At 44.4% G+C, this 21,765-nt stretch overlaps 2 protein-coding genes across 10 annotated transcripts in view; one reads left to right on the top strand and one right to left on the bottom strand.

Moving 5' to 3' along the window:
* LOC135549497 (CYFIP-related Rac1 interactor A-like) overlaps nucleotides 1-1,184 on the top strand; it is a 99,350-nt gene extending 98,166 nt beyond the window's left edge. For all 9 annotated transcript variants that reach the window (XM_064979506.1, XM_064979501.1, XM_064979504.1 and 6 more), the window contains one exon: nucleotides 1-1,184. This exon is cut by the window's left edge and continues 1,537 nt beyond it. The gene's annotated coding sequence lies outside the window, so the exon portion shown is untranslated.
* Nucleotides 1,185-15,081: 13,897 nt separating this feature from the next.
* LOC135548999 (protein TsetseEP-like) lies at nucleotides 15,082-15,965 on the bottom strand. The gene is made up of 2 exons (XM_064979071.1): nucleotides 15,685-15,965; nucleotides 15,082-15,619 (listed from the first exon to the last, which is right to left on the bottom strand). Exons 1-2 carry the CDS (start codon nucleotides 15,963-15,965, stop codon nucleotides 15,082-15,084), a joined length of 819 nt encoding a protein of 272 aa, XP_064835143.1.
* Nucleotides 15,966-21,765: the final 5,800 nt, after the last annotated feature.

Genomic DNA, 21,765 nt, shown 5'->3' with positions numbered 1-21,765 from the left:
GTTAAGGAGATAGTGACTGACTGCTAGATATCTATCTTTAGGGGGTTAAGGAGATAGTGACTGACTCCTAGATCTCTATCTTTAGGGGGTTAAGGAGATAGTGACTGACTACTAGATCTCTATCTTTAGGGGGTTAAGGAGATAGTGACTGACTGATAGATATCTATCTTTAGGGGGTTAAGGAGATAGTGACTGACTGCTAGATATCTATCTTTAGGGGGTTAAGGAGATAGTGACTGACTGCTAGCCTTGTACCACTGCTAGATATCTATCTTTAGGGGGTCCAAAAGGCTACAGGACATCACAGTCTACTGCTCCAATCCCTACATAGCCAACCAGCCATCAGTAAACCATATTCTGTACCTTGTGAAATCTTGGATGTGCCATCTTGGATTTTTTTTGGTGGAATACTCTATTGAAGCATAAAGAGAAGGGCAGAGACTTTCAGGGAGGGACAAATACCTTATCATTAACAAGCGGATATATAAACACACACATGTACACAGGCACAGTCATTAGATTACTCATAGAGTCGCAGTGTAAATAAGTGAGCGAGCTGAGTATTTTCTCATCAGGCAACTGCAAGGCCAGCTCTGGTCCTCCAGGATAGAATACACATCAACAATAACAAATGTGCTTATGTTCCACGAGACATTTCTTCTTTTAGTATGAGGCAAATAAAAAAAAATGTTGTTGATAAAGTGGGTATTGAAAATAAAGAAGTTGAAAAAGGAGATTTTAAAAATGCAGAGCTGTACTTTCCATGTCTATAGACCTTAGTCTAACTTCAGTTGATCTCATAATATATTTTCTATACAGGGGTATGTGGTACAAACATATTCTGTATAAATATATAGATGGCATGTTGTAAAGTTCTAACATAAAATGTGTACATAAAAAGGTGTTTTTATTCATTTTTAATTGTTCAGTGAAGCTGAAATTGGGTGTGTTGTCTCTCTCAGAAATACCATGGCTTGGCTTGGACCATTGAACTTGCTGTAGTGAGTCATAGGTTTAAAAAAAAAAAAAAAAAACTAATCTTGGCGAATGACACGGCGGGAGGAGTGGGACTAGGGGTGGGACTAGGGGTGGGACTAGGGGTGGGACTAGGGGTGAGCTGTCCATTTGCTTGTTATTTTGTACATTTTGTGCAACAATAAAACTTGTCCATTTACTACATTCAACCAATGAGGTGTGTTGTCTGTGTTTGACTCTGTGCCAGGTTTCAAGAACAAAGAGTTCAATAATTGGTTGCATCTCAAACCTAGAGAATCTTGTTTCTCGTTGTCTGAGAGTCCTTAACTTCTTGACGCTACCCATCCCTTAAGGTGCCATTTTGACCAACTCAAAGTGGGCTGTCATGTGCATTTTACTGAGAAGTTGCTTCCGTCTGGTCACTCTACCACAAAGCCCTGATTGGTGGACTGGTGCAGAGGTGGTTGTCCTTCTGGAAGCCTCTCTCATCTCCACAGAGGAACTCTGGAGCTCTGTCAGTGTGACCATCGGGTTCTTGGTCACCTCCCTGACCAAGGCCTTTCTCCCCCGATTGCTCAGTTGGTCCGGGCAGATAGTTCTAAGAAGAGTCTTGTTTTCGCTTTATCAATATGGGGTATTGTAGATGTAGATTGATGAATTTTTTTCAAATTTTCTTATTCAATTCTAGAATAAGGCAGTAACGTAACAAAATATGGAAAAAGTCCAGGGGTCTGAATCATGTCAGAATGCACTGTACATATCTACCTCAATTACCTCGTTTCCTTACTGGTACCCCCTGTATACAGCCAAGTTATTACTTAGTACCCCTGCATGTTAACTCAGTACTGGTACCCTGTATACAGCCAAGTTATTACCTAGTACCCCTGCACATTAACTCAATACTGGTACCCTGTGAATATAGCCATGTTATCATTACTCATTATCTCAGTACTGGTACCCTGTCTACTGTATAGCCATGTTGTCATTACTCATTATCTCAGTACTGGTACCCCTGTCTACTGTATAGCCATGTTGTCATTACTCATTATCTCAGTACTGGTACCCCTGTATATTGTGTAGCCATGTTGTCATTACTCATTATCTCAGTACTGGTACCCCTGTATATAGCCATGTTATCAATACTCATTATCTCAGTACTGGTACCATGTATACTGTATAGCAATGTTATCATTACTCATTATCTCAGTACTGGTACCCCTGTATACTGCATAGCCATGTTATCATTACTCATTATCTCAGTACTGGTACCCCTGTCTACTGTATAGCCATGTTATCATTACTCATTATCTCAGTACTGGTACCCTGTATACTGTATAGCCATGTTATCATTACTCATTATCTCAGTACTGGTACCCCTGTATATAGCCATGTTATCATTACACATTATCTCAGTACTGGTACCCCTGTATATAGCCATGTTATCATTACTCATTATCTCAGTGCTGGTACCCCTGTATATTGTATAGCCATGTTATCATTACTCATTATCTCAGTGCTGGTACCCCTGTATATAGCCATGTTATCATTACTCATTATCTCAGTGCTGGTACCCCTGTATATAGCCATGTTATCATTACTCATTATCTCAGTGCTGGTACCCCTGTATATAGCCATGTTATCATTACTCATTATCTCAGTACTGGTACCCCTGTATATAGCCATGTTGTCATTACTCATTATCTCAGTACTGGTACCCTGTATACTGCATAGCCATGTTATCATTACTCATTATCTCAGTGCTGGTACCCCTGTATATAGCCACGTTGTCATTACTCATTATCTCAGTGCTGGTACCCCTGTATATAGCCATGTTATCATTACTCATTATCTCAGTGCTGGTACCCCTGTATATAGCCATGTTATCATTACTCATTATCTCAGTGCTGGTACCCCTGTATATAGCCATGTTATCATTACTCATTATCTCAGTGCTGGTACCCCTGTATATAGCCATGTTGTCATTACTCATTATCTCAGTACTGGTACCCTGTATACTGCATAGCCATGTTATCATTACTCATTATCTCAGTACTGGTACCCCTGTATATTGTGTAGCCATGTTGTCATTACTCATTATCTCAGTGCTGGTACCCCTGTATATAGCCATGTTGTCATTACTCATTATTTCAGTACTGGTACCCCTGTATATTGTGTAGCCATGTTGTCATTACTCATTATCTCAGTGCTGGTACCCCTGTATATAGCCATGTTGTCATTACTCATTATTTCAGTACTGGTACCCCTGTATATAGCCATGTTGTCATTACTCATTATCTCAGTACTGGTACCCCTGTATATAGCCATGTTATCATTACTCATTATCTCAGTACTGGTACCCCTGTATATAGCCATGTTATCATTACTCATTATCTCAGTACTGGTACCCCTGTATATAGCCATGTTGTCATTACTCATTATCTCAGTACTGGTACCCCTGTATATAGCCATGTTGTCATTACTCATTATCTCAGTACTGGTACCCCTGTATATAGCCATGTTATCATTACTCATTATCTCAGTACTGGTACCCCTGTATATAGCCATGTTATCATTACTCATTATCTCAGTACTGGTACCCCTGTATATAGCCATGTTGTCATTACTCATTATCTCAGTACTGGTACCCCTGTATATAGCCATGTTGTCATTACTCATTATCTCAGTACTGGTACCCCTGTATATAGCCATGTTGTCATTACTCATTATCTCAGTACTGGTACCCCTGTATATAGCCATGTTGTCATTACTCATTATCTCAGTACTGGTACCCCTGTATATAGCCATGTTATCATTACTCATTATCTCAGTACTGGTACCCCTGTATATAGCCATGTTATCATTACTCATTATCTCAGTACTGGTACCCCTGTATATAGCCATGTTGTCATTACTCATTATCTCAGTACTGGTACCCCTGTATATAGCCATGTTGTCATTACTCATTATCTCAGTACTGGTACCCCTGTATATAGCCATGTTGTCATTACTCATTATCTCAGTACTGGTACCCCTGTATATAGCCATGTTATCATTACTCATTATCTCAGTACTGGTACCCCTGTATATAGCCATGTTATCTTTACTCAGGACTCATTGTGTATTTATTATTACTTCTATTATTACCTGTTTTTCCTACTCTATTATGTGATTCATAGGACTCATAGGGATCATAGGGGTCATAGGGGTCATGTGATTCATATTACTCATAACGATCACAGGGGTCATAGGGCTCATAGGGGTCATAGGACTCATAAGGATCACAGGGGTCATAGGGGTCATATGACTCATAAGGATCACAGGGGTCATAGGGGTCATACAACTCATAAGGATCGCAGGGGTCATAGGGGTCATATGACTCATAAGGATCACAGGGGTCATAGGGGTCATAGGACTCATAAGGATCACATGGGTCATAGGGGTCATAGGACTCATAAGGATCACAGGGGTCATAGGGGTCATAGGGGTCATAAGGATCACATGGGTCATAGGGGTCATATGACTCATAAGGATCACAGGGGTCATAGGGGTCATATGACTCATAAGGATCACAGGGGTCATAGGGGTCATATGACTCATAAGGATCACATGGGTCATAGGGGTCATATGACTCATAAGGATCACAGGGGTCATAGAGGTCATAGGACTCATAAGGATCACAGGGGTCATAGGGGTCATATGACTCATAAGGATCACAGGGGTCATAGGGGTTGTTACGGATACAGTTATCCTGTGTGTGTGTGTGTATCCTGTGTGTGTTTCTTTTCTCTCCTTCTCCCCTCACAGGTGAAAATCATCACTCCCCAATCAATCATCAATCAGAAGACACACCTCCTCATATTTCCTAAACCTATCACAGTTCCTTCCCCATGGTTTAAAAACCCCATCATTTGTTTGTTCTAGAGCTCAGCCCAGCCCAGCTCAGCTCAGCTCAATCTCTCTGTAAATGCCATGTCTGTAGGTCTCTGTGTTTCACTCTCGCTTTGTGTCGTAACCTCTCTTTTGTTTAAGCACCTCATAGCACTTTGTCATCACCTGTGAGTATTGTTTTTGGTTATGGTGTTTGTGTTTGATTACTGGTGGAAAAGGGGGAAACCAAGACAAGTCGCCCATGGGCATACACTACCCGTAGGTGAACTTTGTTAAATACACTAGTTAGAACTGGGCGGACCACCCACTGTATTTTTGGTTAGTTAGTTAGCTGTTGTTAAAGTAGGCTAGTCTAGCTTAGGGGTGTTTTTGAATACTTATTGTTTCTTTCCTTGGGTCCAGCCCAGCCCCTTTTCCTGCTCCCCCCATTACCGTGTGTTTATAAATAAACCTAGAGTTTGACGGTAGATTTCAGTTGTCGTGCTTATTTCGTTCACACTTTTCCTTTGTCACAATAATAATTTGCATGAGTTATGTTACGAGTCTCATTACCATCCCCCCTAGACTGTCGGGCCAAAAGGGATTCGTAACATAAGTGGGGGCTCATCCGGGATATGTCATAACTGACACCCATGCCGCTCATGTAGATTGTTGTAGTGGTATAGTTCAGTGTTGAGCGTCATAGCTGAAGTAGCCTTAGTGTTTGCTATTTTCTTTGGCACTTGTGAAGTAGTGTAAAAATGACTACTTTTGATTTGAAATCTTTTTTGGATAACCCTTCGTGGGAGGTTTTTGACAAATGTCGTAGAGTTGATTTAATGACCTTGGCTGACCATTATTCAGTATCGATTCCGCAGAGTTTAGTTAAGGCGGAGGTGAAACGGATAGTATTAAATGTATTGTTGGAAGAGCAGGTGCTTGTGTTACCGCTGCCTGAGCCTACTACCCCTGTAGCGGATGTTGCTGCTCCTGTAAGACCATTGGTGTCTGATAATGAGGGAGAGGCTAAAACACCAGCCACATTGTCCCATTTTGATCCACTCTCCCCACTGTCAAATGGTGATGCCAGGAGGGATGTCTGTTTAGCACAGTTCCAACTGGAGGTGGAAGAGAGAGCCCAAATTAGGCGAGAGACTCTCCAGTTGGAGATGTGTAAAATAGAGGCAGAAAAAGAACGAGAACAACGGCATTTAGAGATGTGTAAAATTGAGGCAGACAGAGAACAAAGGCAGTTGGAGTTCAAAATGCGCCAGATGGAACTTGAGGCAGAGACAGCGAGGCTAGCCTCCGGTCCTACTGTGCCTGTTTGTGAGCCGTCCTCACCTGCTGTGTCCTCAAACACGTTTGACATTAGTAGGCAGATTGCCTTAGTACCTTTGTTCAGAGAGTCAGAGGTTGACTCCTATTTTTGTGTATTTGAGCGTATAGCCGTAGCATTGAAATGGCCTGAAGAGGTTTGGTGCCTATTACTTCAGTGTAAATTAACTGGTAAAGCCCAAGAGGTTTTGTCAGCGCTACCTCTGGAGGACAGTTTGAATTATGAAGTGGTCAAAGCTACTGTTCTCCGTGCCTATGAGCTTGTGCCTGAGGCATACCGACAGAGATTTAGGTCTCATAGAAAGTCTTCTAGTAAGACTTATGTGGAATTTGCTAGAGACAAGGGAAATCTGTTTGATAAATGGCATGCTGCTAGTAAGGTAACTGATTTCAACTCTCTCCGGGAGTTAATCTTGTTGGAAGAGTTTAAAAATTGCTTACCCGAACGCATTGTAGTTTACCTAAACGAACAGAAAGTATCCTCCCTGGCAGAAGCGTCTGTGTTGGCAGACGAGTTTGTGTTGACGCACAAGAGTGTGTTTTCGGCTCAAACTGAGAGTAGAGCCACTGAGTTTCCTACCTTTAGTCCTAGTCGGCCAGCAGTAGTATGTCAAGCACGCCAGAAGAATGAGCGTCCATGTTTCTATTGTCATAAAGTAGGACATATGATTAATGATTGCTTCCTGCTTAAACGCAAACAAGGGATGCCTCTTCGTGCCAAGCCACCAACAGGTGTTGCTCTAATTCGTACGGTTGTGAGGTCTGCAACAAAACAGGTGCCTCAGGGTAACTGTAGTTTGAAAGTCTCAGTCCCCGACCGCAGTTATGAACCATTCATTTTCGAGGGGTTTGTGTCCCTAACGAATGACGAAGCGTCTCAACGACCGGTTAAAATCCTTAGAGATACTGGTGCGGCGCAGTCGTTTATATTGTCTGATGTGTTGCCCTTGTCTGACGATACATACTGTGGTTCCAGTGTGTTAGTGCAGGGTATTGAAATGGGTTTTGTCCCAGTGCCATTGCACTTTGTGAAAGTACACTCTGAGTTAATCAGTGGAATATTCAGAGTGGGGGTACGCCCTATGTTGCCAGTGAAAGGTGTGACCTTCATAATGGGTAACGATATTGCCGGAGGAAATGTAGTACCCGTATTGGAAGTATTGGATAAAAGTGACCACTCTCTCTCGAATGAGCTGGCACAGAATTATCCACATGTGTTCCCCGCTTGTGCCGTCACTCGTGCTCAGGCACGACAAGAGGGTGATGAGATAGATTTGTCGAACACTGTTCTGTTCAAAGAGGTTGATCAAGAGGATGGATTGTGTGATACCTCTGAGAAGCTGATCACCTCTGACAAACAGCCTAGGAAAGAATCAAAGAACGTTGAACTTATTGCTGATGCAATACAGTTACCAGTCACTCGTGAGCAGCTGATTGCTAACCAAAAGGTTGACAACAAGCTTGCTAAATGTTTTTCTAGTGTTGTCTCATTGGAAGATGTAAAGAAGAAGAACGTGGCTTACTTCATTGATGGTAATCTCCTCATGCGTAAATGGAAATCCCATGTTGACGCGGATGGAGATTGGAATGCTGTTTACCAAATAGTAATTCCTACAGCCTTTCGACAAAATGTGTTATCCCTTGCTCATGATCACCAGTGGTCTGGTCATTTAGGAATCACAAAAACTTATGATCGGATCCTTCGACATTTCTTTTGGCCGGGTTTAAAACAAGATGTGGCTCAGTTCTGTCGGACATGCCACACATGTCAGATAATAGGAAAACCAAATCAGGTTATTCCTCCCGCTCCTCTTTGTCCCATACCTGTCATAGGTGAACCATTCGAGCATGTGGTGGTTGATTGTGTCGGACCGTTACCGAAGACAAAATCGGGTAACCAGTTTTTGTTAACGATAATGTGTATGGCTACAAGATACCCCGAGGCCATTCCTCTGAGAAGGATTACAGCCCCGGTAGTGAGTAAAGCCTTAATAAAATTCTTCACGACATTCGGGTTACCTAGGGTGGTACAAAGCGATCAAGGTACCAATTTCCTATCCAAGCTCTACAGCCAGGTGACCAAGTACTGGTGTTATTACCTGTTCCAGGATCTTCACTGTCAGCTCGTTTCTCGGGTCCTTATTTAATTGAAAAGAAAATAAGTGAAACTGACTATGTGCTTCAAACTCCTGATAGACAACGCCAATCTCGTGTGTGTCACATTAACATGTTGAAAGCTTACCACACCCGACCCATCACACAGTTAGAGAGTTCAAAAACAGAGGAAGGTACTGCTGTCTCCTCTGCTACTACTGCTATGATAGTGGACTGTCATATTGATGATGTTGATGGCTTGGAGTTGCGCAATACTCAGCAGCAGTGTGTTAGATTGCCCAACTCAGAAATGCTGCTGTCTATCCAATCCGGTCTGGTTCATTTAACGGATGGACAGGCCAATGATATTGTGAGGCTACTACACAGTTTTCCATGTCTCTTTAATGACGTTCCTACTCGCACAAATGTGTTGGAACATGACATTAATGTTGGAAATGCTACACCTATCAAGCAACACCCATATCGTATCAACGCTTCCAAGAGGAAGATAATGAGGGATGAGGTGAGATATTTGTTGGAGAATGACCTGGCTAAGCCAAGTTCAAGCCCTTGGAGTTCTCCTTGCATTTTGGTTCCTAAACCTGATGGTACGTCCAGGTTATGTACGGATTATCGAAAGGTAAATTCTGTCACTATGCCAGATTCGTTCCCGTTACCCCGACTGGACGACTGTATCGACACTATTGGTGCTGCTAAGTATGTAACTAAGTTAGACCTCTTAAAAGGTTACTGGCAGGTTCCGTTAACTTCACGTGCTTCTGAGATTTCTGCCTTTGTGACCCCAGACAACTTCCTTCAGTACTCAGTCATGGCTTTTGGGATGCGAAATGCACCAGCCACCTTCCAACGACTGGTTAACTCCGTATTAGCTGGCGTTCCTAATTGTAGTGCATACCTTGATGACCTAGTGATTTATTCGTCTGAGTGGTCAGATCATGTTGACTCGATAAGGGTAGTATGTGAACGGTTGGCAGCTGCTTCTCTAACCGTGAACTTGGCAAAGTGCGAGTTTGGGAAGGCTACTGTTACCTATCTCGGTAAAGAGGTTGGCCATGGACAGGTGCGCCCTGTTAATGCCAAGGTCTTGGCTATAACTGCATTCCCTGCACCTACCACCAGACGAGAGCTACGCCGCTTTTTAGGGATGGTTGGCTACTACCGTAGCTTCTGTAAAAATTTCTCTGCGGTAGTTGCTCCATTGACCGATTTGCTTAGTCCGGCTAGATCATTTGAGTGGTCCCCTGATTGTAAGAGAGCTTTTGAATCAGCGAAAGCACTCTTATGTAGTACACCTGTACTTGCTGCTCCTGATTTTGAACAACCGTTCAAACTTGAGGTAGATGCTAGTGCCAGAGGTGCTGGTGCTGTTCTACTGCAGCAGGACAAGAGTGGAGTGGATCATCCCGTTTGTTATTTTTCACGTAAATTTAATAAATGTCAAACAAACTATGCGACAATAGAACAAGAAGCTCTTGCTTTGTTGTTGGCTCTGCAATACTTTGAAGTATATATTGGTTCCAGTGCCCTACCCGTGATTGTATATACTGACCATAACCCCTTAGTTTTTCTCCACCGAATGTACAACCAGAACCAGCGCCTTATGCGTTGGGCGCTGATTGTACAAAATTATAATTTGGAGATCCGCCACAAAAAGGGTTCTGATAATGTGTTGGCAGATGCTTTGTCTCGTGTGTGAAAATGATTTCTGCATGTTTTGCAAGGTTGTTGCTTTGTTGGGAGTATTAATTGAAATACTGTAGTCGCAACCCCTAGGGTTGCTCTTTTAAGGGTGGGAGTGTTACGGATACAGTTATCCTGTGTGTGTGTGTGTATCCTGTGTGTGTTTCTTTTCTCTCCTTCTCCCCTCACAGGTGAAAATCATCACTCCCCAATCAATCATCAATCAGAAGACACACCTCCTCATATTTCCTAAACCTATCACAGTTCCTTCCCCATGGTTTAAAAACCCCATCATTTGTTTGTTCTAGAGCTCAGCCCAGCCCAGCTCAGCTCAGCTCAATCTCTCTGTAAATGCCATGTCTGTAGGTCTCTGTGTTTCACTCTCGCTTTGTGTCGTAACCTCTCTTTTGTTTAAGCACCTCATAGCACTTTGTCATCACCTGTGAGTATTGTTTTTGGTTATGGTGTTTGTGTTTGATTGCTGGTGGAAAAGGGGGAAACCAAGACAAGTCGCCCATGGGCATACACTACCCGTAGGTGAACTTTGTTAAATACACTAGTTAGAACTGGGCGGACCACCCACTGTATTTTTGGTTAGTTAGTTAGCTGTTGTTAAAGTAGGCTAGTCTAGCTTAGGGGTGTTTTTGAATACTTATTGTTTCTTTCCTTGGGTCCAGCTCAGCCCCTTTTCCTGCTCCCCCCATTACCGTGTGTTTATAAATAAACCTAGAGTTTGACGGTAGATTTCAGTTGTCGTGCTTATTTCGTTCACACTTTTCCTTTGTCACAATAATAATTTGCATGAGTTATGTTACGAGTCTCATTACCATCCCCCCTAGACTGTCGGGCCAAAAGGGATTCGTAACAGGGGTCATATGACTCATAAGGATCACAGGGGTCATAGGGGTCATACGACTCATAAGGATCGCAGGGGTCATAGGGGTCATAGGACTCATAAGGATCACAGGGGTCATAGGGGTCATAGGACTCATAAGGATCACAGGGGTCATAGGGGTCATATGACTCATAGTGGTCGTAGGACTCAAAAGTAGAGCACTATATAGGTGTCCAGTATATACAGTGAGTTTTTACATACTGTAGGGCAGAGCCTCTTGGCATTCTATCGCAACACTGTTACCCAATACTGTAATGCTGCTAGTGCTGTACATGGTGCTGACTGGGAGACACTGCTCCTGCATTACCCAGCCGACCACAGAACTGCTGACATTGACTGCAGCACATTGGTCTGGTAAAGCAGTGTTGGAAGGCTACACTATCCAGTGTCCGTGTCTGCAACAGTATTGGGGAGCTTAAGAGTCAATCCGTTTCAGTCATTGAAATGGTCTTTTTGGGCAATGGCATTGATGGAGCGCAATTGAAGGGAAACGCGTCAAGTCAGACGTTAGGAGAAGTCTGCAGATCAATACTTAATTGAAAGGGGGAAAAAAAAGATTGGCACTATGTAATCAATTTCCTCCCTCGCTGGTCTGATCAGTGTCTAATGCAGTCGCACTTCCTCATCTCACCAGAAGGGGGCAGCAGAGAATAAGAATCGTGATTATTCTATTTCAGTAAGCAGCAGAGTCGTTCATTGACTGTTCTATTGGTACTGTAGCGAACTACAAGCTTCAGGGGCAATAGAGATGAACTATAAAGACAAATTCTTTACGTGTCTGTATTTTTTTGTACACATACAATCTAATTTTAACAACAGACAATGTACAAGAACTGCGAACGATAGCAAAGAGGTCAAAATCATCATTACTTATGAGGTGAAATGGTACTGCCCTATTAAGCAAAAAGGCAGTAATTGCTCATTTGGTCGAAAATTAGTTTTTTTGCTACATCAAATACATGTTTAATCATGTGGACAAGTATCCTACCTCTTAGTGTATTGTGTTTTGGGGAAAATGGGGGTCATGTTAGCAGTAACTGTATATAGTTATTATGAAACCAAAGGTAAATAAAAGCCATTGTTCTCAGTTCCACACTATGAGCAGTTACTGCCTTTTTGCTTGGTAAGGCAGTCAGTCGGCACCTACAGCCAAGGCCAGTTAGAATTCCTATTGTCACGGTCGCTATGACTCCCCGTCATAAATCGACCAAGGCTCGGGGCACATGTAGTTCCACATCTTTTAATGAAACCGAAACAACCAACAAAACAAATAGGTAAACAGCAATGAACGTGACCCAACAAACCGAGGTGCACACAAACACGCACACGCACACGCACACACACGCACACACACGCGCACGCACACGCACACGTACGCACATGCACACGCGCACGCACGTGCACACGTACGCACACGCACACGCACACGTACGCACATGCACACGCACGCACACACACACACACACACAAACGTGCACGTGCACGCACACGCACGCACACGCACGCACACACACACAAACAAGCACGCGTACGAACACGCACACGCACACGCACACGCACACAAACACGCACGAACACGCACACGCACACACACACACACACACACAAACGCACACGCGCATGCACGCGCACACACACACACACACACAAAAATAATTACCCACAAAACACAGGTGGGGAAACGGCTACCTAAGTACGGTTCTCAATCAGAGACAACGACAGACAGCTGTCCCCGATCGAGAACCATACCCAGCCAAAAACAAAGAAATACAAAAAAAACATAGAAAAAAGAACATAGAATGCCCACCTTAGTCACACCCTGGCCTAACCAAAACTAGAGAATAAAAAGCCTCTCTATGGCCAGGGCGTGACAACTATCCTGGAGGCATGATGAGGCGGACTATGGGGAAATAAACTGGCCGTCTAAACTAGGCCAAAGGGGACAAAGGAGCTGCCTTGTGAAGATATATATGAAATAACAAGCGAGCCAAGAGTTATCATTCTAGAACACAGACATTTAAAAAGAAAAGGTCCCTTTGTGACAAATTGAACATTAAAAAGGGGATGTTTCATCACGTCACAGGAAGTGAAGGGTTAACAGTTCCACAGAGAGGAAACTAATTACATCCTCCTCTGGCTCAGCCTACAGTAAATATCCCCCAGGCCAGACCCTATGACTCAATCTACAGTAAATATCCCCCCCAGGCCAGACCCTATGACTCAATCTACAGTAAATATCTCCCCAGGCCAGACCCTATGACTCAATCTACAGTAAATATCCCCAGGCCAGACCCTATGACTCAATCTACAGTAAATATCCCCCCCAGGCCAGACCCTATGACTCAAATTACAGTAAATATCTCCCCAGGCCAGACCCTATGACTCAGACTACAGTAAATATCCCCAGGCCAGACCCTATGACTCAATCTACAGTAAATATCCCCCCCAGGCCAGACCCTATGACTCAATCTACAGTAAATATCCCCCCCAGGCCAGACCCTATGACTCAATCTACAGTAAATATCCCCCAGGCCAGACCCTATGACTCAATCTACAGTAAATATCCCCCAGGCCAGACCCTATGACTCAATCTACAGTAAATATCCCCCAGGCCAGACCCTATGACTCAATCTACAGTAAATATCCCCCAGGCCAGACCCTATGACTCAATCTACAGTAAATATCTCCCCAGGCCAGACCCTATGACTCAGACTTCAGTAAATAATACAGTTGAACAAAGACAGGTGGGAATTCGGGGACAGTTCCAGGAGAACAGAGTTCTGAGGTTTCGTCAACAGCTGGAGTAAATCAAACGGAACAGTGTCTCTGTCACACAAAAAAACAAACAGATGAAATCCCTATATTTAATGACTAACTGAATGAGTTGAGCACATGAAATAAGGATATGTTTGTTGGATCATCTCCATAACAATAGGACTCTGCTTCCTGTCTCATGTTTCAATAAGGACTTCACTCCAACGTACTACTGAGTTACAACGTTGACATGGCCTGCAATGGGGGTCGTAAGAGTATGTAGCAGTGACAGTTAACGCTCTGACAGTACACATACACACACACACGCACACACACACACACAGACACAGACAGTACACACATACACACACACATACACACACACACACACACTACACACACACACGCACACACACGAACACACACACAGACAGTACACACACACAGACGGTACACACACACACACACACACACCGATGTCACAGGAAGGCTAAAAAGGTCATCAAGGACAACAACCACCCGAGCCACTGCCTGTTCACCCCGCTATCATCCAGAAGGCGAGGTCAGTACAGGTGCATCAAAGCTGGGACCGAGAGACTGAAAACAGCTTCTATCTAAAGGCCATCACTGTTAAACAGCCACCACTAACATTGAGTGGCTGCTGCCAACACACTGACACTGACTCAACTCCAGCCACTTTAATAATGGGAATTGGTTGGGAAATGATGTAAATATATCACTAGCCACTTTAAACAATGCTACCTAATATAATGTTTACATACCCTACATTATTCATCTCATATGTATACGTATATACTGTACTCTATATCACCTACTGCATCTTTATGTAATACATGTATCACTAGCCACTTTAACTATGCCACTTTGTTTACATACTCATCTCATATGTATATACTGTACTCGATACCATCTACTGTATCTTGCCTATGCTGCTCTGTACCATCACTCATTCATATATCCTTATGTACATATTCTTTATCCCCTTACACTTGTGTCTATAAGGTAGCAGTTTTGGAATTGTTAGCTAGATTACTTGTTGGTTATTACTGCATTGTCGGAACTAGAAGCACAAGCATTTCGCTACACTCGCATTAACATCTGCTAACCATGTGTATGTGACAAATAAAATTTGATTTGATTTGATTTGACACACACACACACACACACACACACACACACACACACACACACACACACACACACACACTTCAGTCTCACCACACCCTTAACTGCCAGTCAGAGTAACCACTAACATGATATACTCTGGCATAGCATTGTGATAGAACACACAGACGAGCAGGCTCATCTCCCTGGCAGTAATGGTCCCTTAGAGGGGTAATCAGCTGTTGAAACAATAACAAAGCATTTCACCGCACATTTAGACAAAAAAAGATGATTCTGGGCTTGGATCTGGGCTCCGGGCTGGACTCTGGGCTCTAGGCTGGACTCTGGACTCTGGGCTCTGGGCTGGGCTCTGGGCTCTGGGCTCTGGGCTCTGGGCTCTGGGCTGGGCTCTGGGCTCTGGGCTCTGGGCTGGGCTCCGGGCTTAACTCTGGGCTGGACTCTGGGCTCTGGGCTCTGGGCTGGGCTCTGGGCTCTGGGCTCTGGGCTTGGATCTGGGCTCCGGGCTTGATTCTGGGCTCTGGGCTGGGCTCTGGGCTCTGGGCTCTGGGCTCTGGGCTCTGGGCTGGGCTCTGGGCTCTGAGCTCTGGGCTCTGGGCTTGGATCTGGGCTCCGGGCTTGATTCTGGGCTCTGGGCTCTGGGCTCTGGGCTCTGGGCTCTGGGCTCTGGGCTCTGGGCTCTGGGCTGTGGGCTGGGCTCTGGGCTCTGGGCTCTGGGCTCTGGGCTCTGGGCTCTGGGCTGTGGGCTTGATTCTGGGCTCTGGGCTCTGGGCTCCTGGCTTGAATCTGGGCTCTGGGCTCTGGGCTCTGGGCTGGGCTCTTGGCTCTGGGCTCTGGGCTGGGCTCTTGGCTCTGGGCTCTGGGCTCTGGGCTGGGCTCTTGGCTCTGGGCTCTGGGCTGGGCTCTTGGCTCTGGGCTCTGGGCTCTGGGCTCTGGGCTCTGGGCTCTGGGCTGTGGGCTTGATTCTGGGCTCTGGGCTCTGGGCTCCTGGCTTGAATCTGGGCTCTGGGCTCTGGGCTCTTGGCTCTGGGCTCTTGGCTCTGGGCTCTGGGCTGGGCTCTTGGCTCTGGGCTCTGGGCTCTGGGCTGGGCTCTTGGCTCTGGGCTCTGGGCTGTATACTTACAGTACTTTCCCCAGCACACAGATAACACCAGCTCACTTCTCTCCTGGGTCCTGTGTGGCTCAGTCGGTAGAGCATGGCGCTTGCAACGCCAAGCGTCGTGGGTTCGTTTCCCGGTAGGGCCACCCATATGTAAAAAAAAAAGTAGTGGCCCCAGCCGACTTGTAAGTCGCTTTGGACAAAAGCGTCTGCTAAATGGGATATATTATATTATTATTATTATTATATTATTATTCTCCCTCTGAGCATACTTCTCGGGAACAGTTAAGAGTTCAACTGACAACATTGATATTTCAGTTGCTTTGTTTGCTTTTGGCTTAGGTTACAGAGACAACGTCAAGTTCCAACGAAAAACTACTGTTCTATTTCCTCTTTTCCTTTCATTCAAGATCACTGATCTGAAAGCTATTCATAAGGCAAAAGCAAACTATTTATAGCGCAGGTTACAGGTATGTAGTCTATTCAGCCGGTTGGACTGAAACAAAGGCAGATACTGACATGCAGATGGAATCATTTGTCTCTCTTTTTGGGAGAACTTACTGTGGACACATTATCCATTATACACTATATATACAAAAGTATATGGACACCACTACAAATTATTGTATTCGCGTTAAAATCGTCTGTTCTCGATTGCAACACTCATTACCGAATTCCAAGCTGCCTCTGGAAGCGACAGTTTAATGAAACGGGTTTACATGGCCGAGCAGCCGCACACAAGCCTAAGCTCACCATGCGCAATGCCAAGCGTCGGCTGGAGTAGTGTAAAGCTTGCCGACCATTGGACTCTGAAGCAGTGGAAACACGTTCTCTGGAGTGATTCATTAATCACACTTCACCATCTGGCAGTCCGATGGACGAATCTGGGTTTGGCGGACGACAGGTGAGCGCTACCTGCCCCAATGCATAGTTCCAACTGTAAAGTTTGGTGGAGAAGGAATAACAGTATGGGGTTGTTTTTCATGGTGCAGGCCCTTTAGTTCCAATGACAATGCCTCTGTTCACAAAGCGAGGTTCATACAGAAATGGTTTGTCGAGATCGGTGTGGAAGAACTTGACTGGCCTGCACAGAGCCCTGACCTCAACCCCTTCGAACACCTTTGGGATGAATTGGAACAGCGACTGCTAGCCAGGCCTAATCTCCCAACATCAGTGCCTGACCTCACTAATGCTCTTGTGGCTGAATGGAAGCAAGTCCCTGCAGAAATGTTCCAACATCTAGTGGAAAGCCTTCCCATAAGAGTGGAGGTTGTTATAGCAGCAAAGGTGGGACCAACACCATATTAATGACCATGATTTTAGAATGAGATTTGCGATGAGCAGGCGTCCACATGCATTTGGTCAGGTAGTGTTATAATAAGCTAATCATTGATTATTAGTAAAGAACAACTCCAGGAGACTCCTTTGGATGTGTTTAAACAAGAGGCTCAATTCCTATTTTTGACAAATTATTGGCAAAAGAGCTGATCTGATTGGTCAAAAGACGAATTAGTGGAACAATATAAGAATCTTGCTGCCTGTGTACATGTAGTCTTAGTTACCAACAACACTACTAAAGTTCAAACTAAAATTACCAACCTACAACATCAACATGCTACCAACCTACAATACATAAAGGATATATATCTAACAGAACCAGTACATAAATGACAGATATCTAACAGAACCAGTACATAAAAGATATATATCTAACAGAACCAGTACATAAAATATATATATCTAACAGAACCAGTACATAACGGACAGATTTCTAACAGAACCAGTACATAAAGGACAGATGTCTAGCAGAACCAGTACATAAAGGACAGATGTCTAACAGAACCAGTACATAAAGGACAGATGTCTAGCAGAACCAGTACATAAAGGAGAGATGTCTAACAGAACCAGTACATAAAGGACAGATGTCTAGCAGAACCAATGTGATATGGTACTGCAGTCCTACACAGAAAGTCCCTTTCTAATCAGAAAGGGGCTGAACTTGAGACGTAGCATGTCAATTATTGATGCAATAATGACACACAATTTAATGGCATGATGTTTTTTTGTTTTTGTGTGTGTGTGTGTGTGTGTGTGTGTGTGTGTGTGTGTGTGTGTGTGTGTGTGTGTGTGTGTGTGTGTGTGTGTGTGTGTGTGTGTGTGTGTGTGTGTGTGTGTGTGTGTGTGTGTGTGTGTGTGTGTCTGTGTGTGTCTGTGTGTGTGTGTGTGTGTGTGTGTGTGTGTGTGTGTGTGTGTGTGTGTGTGTGTGTGTGTGTGTGTGTATGTGTGTGTGTGTGTGCTGCTGCAGCATGTCGACATAGTTCTCCATTAAATATCTAATGGTCCGTTGGGGTTACGTAACCCTGGAGACAAGAGGTGGAGCCACACACTGAACACACACAGAAACCTCCCTAGCACAACTTTATAATCAGGCCCCCAGTGTCCGGTCTGGAGGGTGAAGTCACGAGGTCTGCTGGTTGGCTACTGCATAGCAACCTAGCTGTGCCAAAAGCCCTGGTCTGCCCTGGAAAGCCAATCTAAATTATGATAGCCAGAACAGGAAATGATCATTCTTTTTACATTTTTGTTCTTTTTGGGCTCAATTTTTTTAATTTATTATGACCTCCAAGGTCAATTATTTTAAAGTTAGCTACAAATGTATATATTTAATTAAATAGTGATCATTCTGACTACTACATATGCCTTCACATAGGACCACGTGCTGACAGAGAAAACTACATCGACCATAATCCTTTGCTCGATACGGACACTTTCACCTTGATCCTTAGCTATTTTGTGGTTCCATTCAGCCCAAATTCAGCAATGTGGCTCGATTCAAATTCACAAATTTCCGGCATTGACGGGATTTTCCCATAGGAATGCGTGAATGACGTCAGCGCTATTACCATCTGCTGGTCTAAGGTTTAGAGTGCGTAGATGTCTGGCACTGAGGTGCAGGGAGGTGCTCAGCTGTGCCCGCTGTCGGTTCATTTGCATATCTGTCAGGACACTTCCATTGCCTTTTGTCTTCCATTGCCTTTTGCCTTCCATTGTCTTCCAATTTCTTAAATTGCCTTCCATAGCTTTCCATTGCCTTCTGATATCTTCCATTGCCTTCAATAGCTTTCCATTGCCTTCCATTGTCTTCCATAGCCCTCCATTGCCGTCAGTAGCTCTCCATTACCTTCCATAGCCTTCTATTGTCTTCCATTGCCTTCCATTACCTTCTACTGTCTTCCATTGCCTTCCATAGCATTCCATTGTCTTCCATTGCCTTCTATTGCCTTCCATTGTGTTCCATTGCCTTCTATTGCCTTCTATTGCCTTCCATTGCCTTCTATTGCCTCCTATTGTCTTCCATTGTCTTCTATTGCCTTCTATTGCCTTCCCTTGCCTTCTATTGCCTTCCATTGCCTTACATTGCCTTACATTGTCTTCCATTGCCTTCTATTGCCTTCTATTGCCTTCCATTACCTTCCATAGCCATCTATTGTTTTCCATTGTCTTCCATCGCCTTCCATGGTGTCACGCCTGCTCCAGCTCTCCCTCTCTGGCGCTCGAGGGCACACCTGTCACCATCATTACGTCATTGGACTCACCTGAACTCCTTCACTTTGTTGATTGCCCCTCTCTATATCTGCCTGTTCCTCAGTTTGTTCCCCGTGTCAACATTAATGTCGTTACGTCGTTTTGTTCCCCCAGTCCAGACGCTGTCCGTGTTTTCATTTTTTTTGTCTGTTATTTATCAAATATTCACTCCCTGTACTTGCTTCTCGTCTCCCAGCGTCTGTCCTTTACACATAGCCTTTCTTTTTTTATACCCAGCCATGGCTCCTCCCCCACTGGACTCTGTAACTGGTGGGGAAAAACAGCAGGGTGGAGCTACAGAGCTACAGACTATCAAGGCACAAGGTGACACACAGATATAAAGACAGGAGGCAGATTTTTATTTTTTTATTTTTTTATTTCACCTTTATTTAACCAGGTAGGCTAGTTGAGAACAAGTTCTCATTTACAACTGCGACCTGGCCAAGATAAAGCATAGCAGTGTGAACAGACAACACAGAGTTACACATGGAGTAAACAATTAACAAGGCAATAACACAGTAGAAAAAAAGGGGAGTCTATATACAATGTGTGCAAAAGGCATGAGGAGGTAGGCGAATAATTACAATATTGCAGATTAACACTGGATTGATAAATGGTCATGTACAGGTAGAGATATTGGTGTGCAAAAGAGCAGAAAAGTAAATAAATAAAAACTGTGGGGATGAGGTAGGTGAAAATGGGTGGGCTATTTACCAATAGATTATGTACAGCTGCAGCGATCGGTTAGCTGCTCAGATAGCTGATGTTTGAAGTTGGTGAGGGAGATAAAGGTCTCCAACTTCAGCGATTTTTGCAATTCGTTCCAGTCACAGGCAGCAGAGTACTGGAACGAAAGGCGGCCGAATGAGGTGTTGGCTTTAGGGATGATCAGTGAGATACACCTGCTGGAGCGCGTGCTACGGATGGGTGTTGCCATCGTGACCAGTGAACTGAGATAAGGCGGAGCTTTACCTAGCATGGCCTTGTAGACGACCTGGAGCCAGTGGGTCTTGCAACGAATATGTAGCGAGGGCCAGCCGACTAGAGCATACAAGTCGCAGTGGTGGGTAATATAAGGTGCTTTAGTGACAAAACGGATGGCACTGTGATAAACTGCATCCAGTTTGCTGAGAAGAGTGTTGGAAGCAATTTTGTAGATGACATCGCCGAAGTCAAGGATCGGTAGGATAGTCAGTTTTACTGGGGTAAGCTTGGCAGCGTGAGTGAAGGAGGCTTTGTTACGGAATAGAAAGCCGACTCTTGATTTGATTTTCGATTGGAGATGTTTGATATGGGTCTGGAAGGAGAGTTTGCAGTCTAGCCAGACACCTAGGTACTTATAGGTGTCCACATATTCAAGGTAGTTGGAGATAGTTGGAGTCTTACAAAGTCTTACAATGTTTATTCATCTCAAAAGGAGTAGGCAAGAGAATGGTTGTGGACAGGCAAATAGGTCAAAACCAGATCAGAGTCCAGGAGTTACAGAGCAGCAGACCAGCTCGTGATCAAGGCAGGCAGAATGGTCAAGCAGGCAGAATGGTCAAGCAGGCTGGTACAGAGTCCAGAAACAGGCAAGGGTCAAAACCAGGAGGACTAGAAAAAGGAGAATAGCAAAAGCTGTATGGGGAAAAACACACTGGTTGACTTGACCAAACATACAAGATGAGCTGGCACAGAGAGACAGGAAACACAAGGATAAATACACTGGCACAGAGAGACAGGAAACACAGGGATAAATACACTGGGACAGAGAGACGGGAAACACAGGGATAAATACACTGGGACAGAGAGACAGGAAACACAGGGATAAATACACTGGGACAGGGAGACGGGAAACACAGGGATAAATACACTGGGACAGAGAGACGGGAAACACAGGGATAAATACACTGGGACAGAGAGACGGGAAACACAGGGATAAATACACTGGGACAGAGAGACAGGAAACACAGGGATAAATACACTGGTACAGAGAGACGGGAAACACAGGGATAAATACACTGGGACAGGGAGACGGGAAACACAGGGATAAATACACTGGGACAGAGAGACGGGAAACACAGGGATAAATACACTGGGACAGGGAGACGGGAAACACAGGGATAAATACACTGGGACAGAGAGACGGGAAACACAGGGATAAATACACTGGGACAGGGAGACGGGAAACACAGGGATAAATACACTGGAACAGAGAGACGGGAAACAGGGATAAATACACTGGAACAGAGAGACAGGAAACACAGGGATAAATACACTGGGACAGGGAGACGGGAAACACAGGGATAAATACACTGGGACAGAGAGACAGGAA

The sequence above is a fragment of the Oncorhynchus masou genome, chromosome 12 (assembly GCF_036934945.1).
Source record: "Oncorhynchus masou masou isolate Uvic2021 chromosome 12, UVic_Omas_1.1, whole genome shotgun sequence".
NCBI lineage: Eukaryota > Metazoa > Chordata > Actinopteri > Salmoniformes > Salmonidae > Oncorhynchus > Oncorhynchus masou.
Note: the sequence above shows the minus strand (reverse complement) of the source record. Positions and strands in the feature narration are given on the sequence as shown.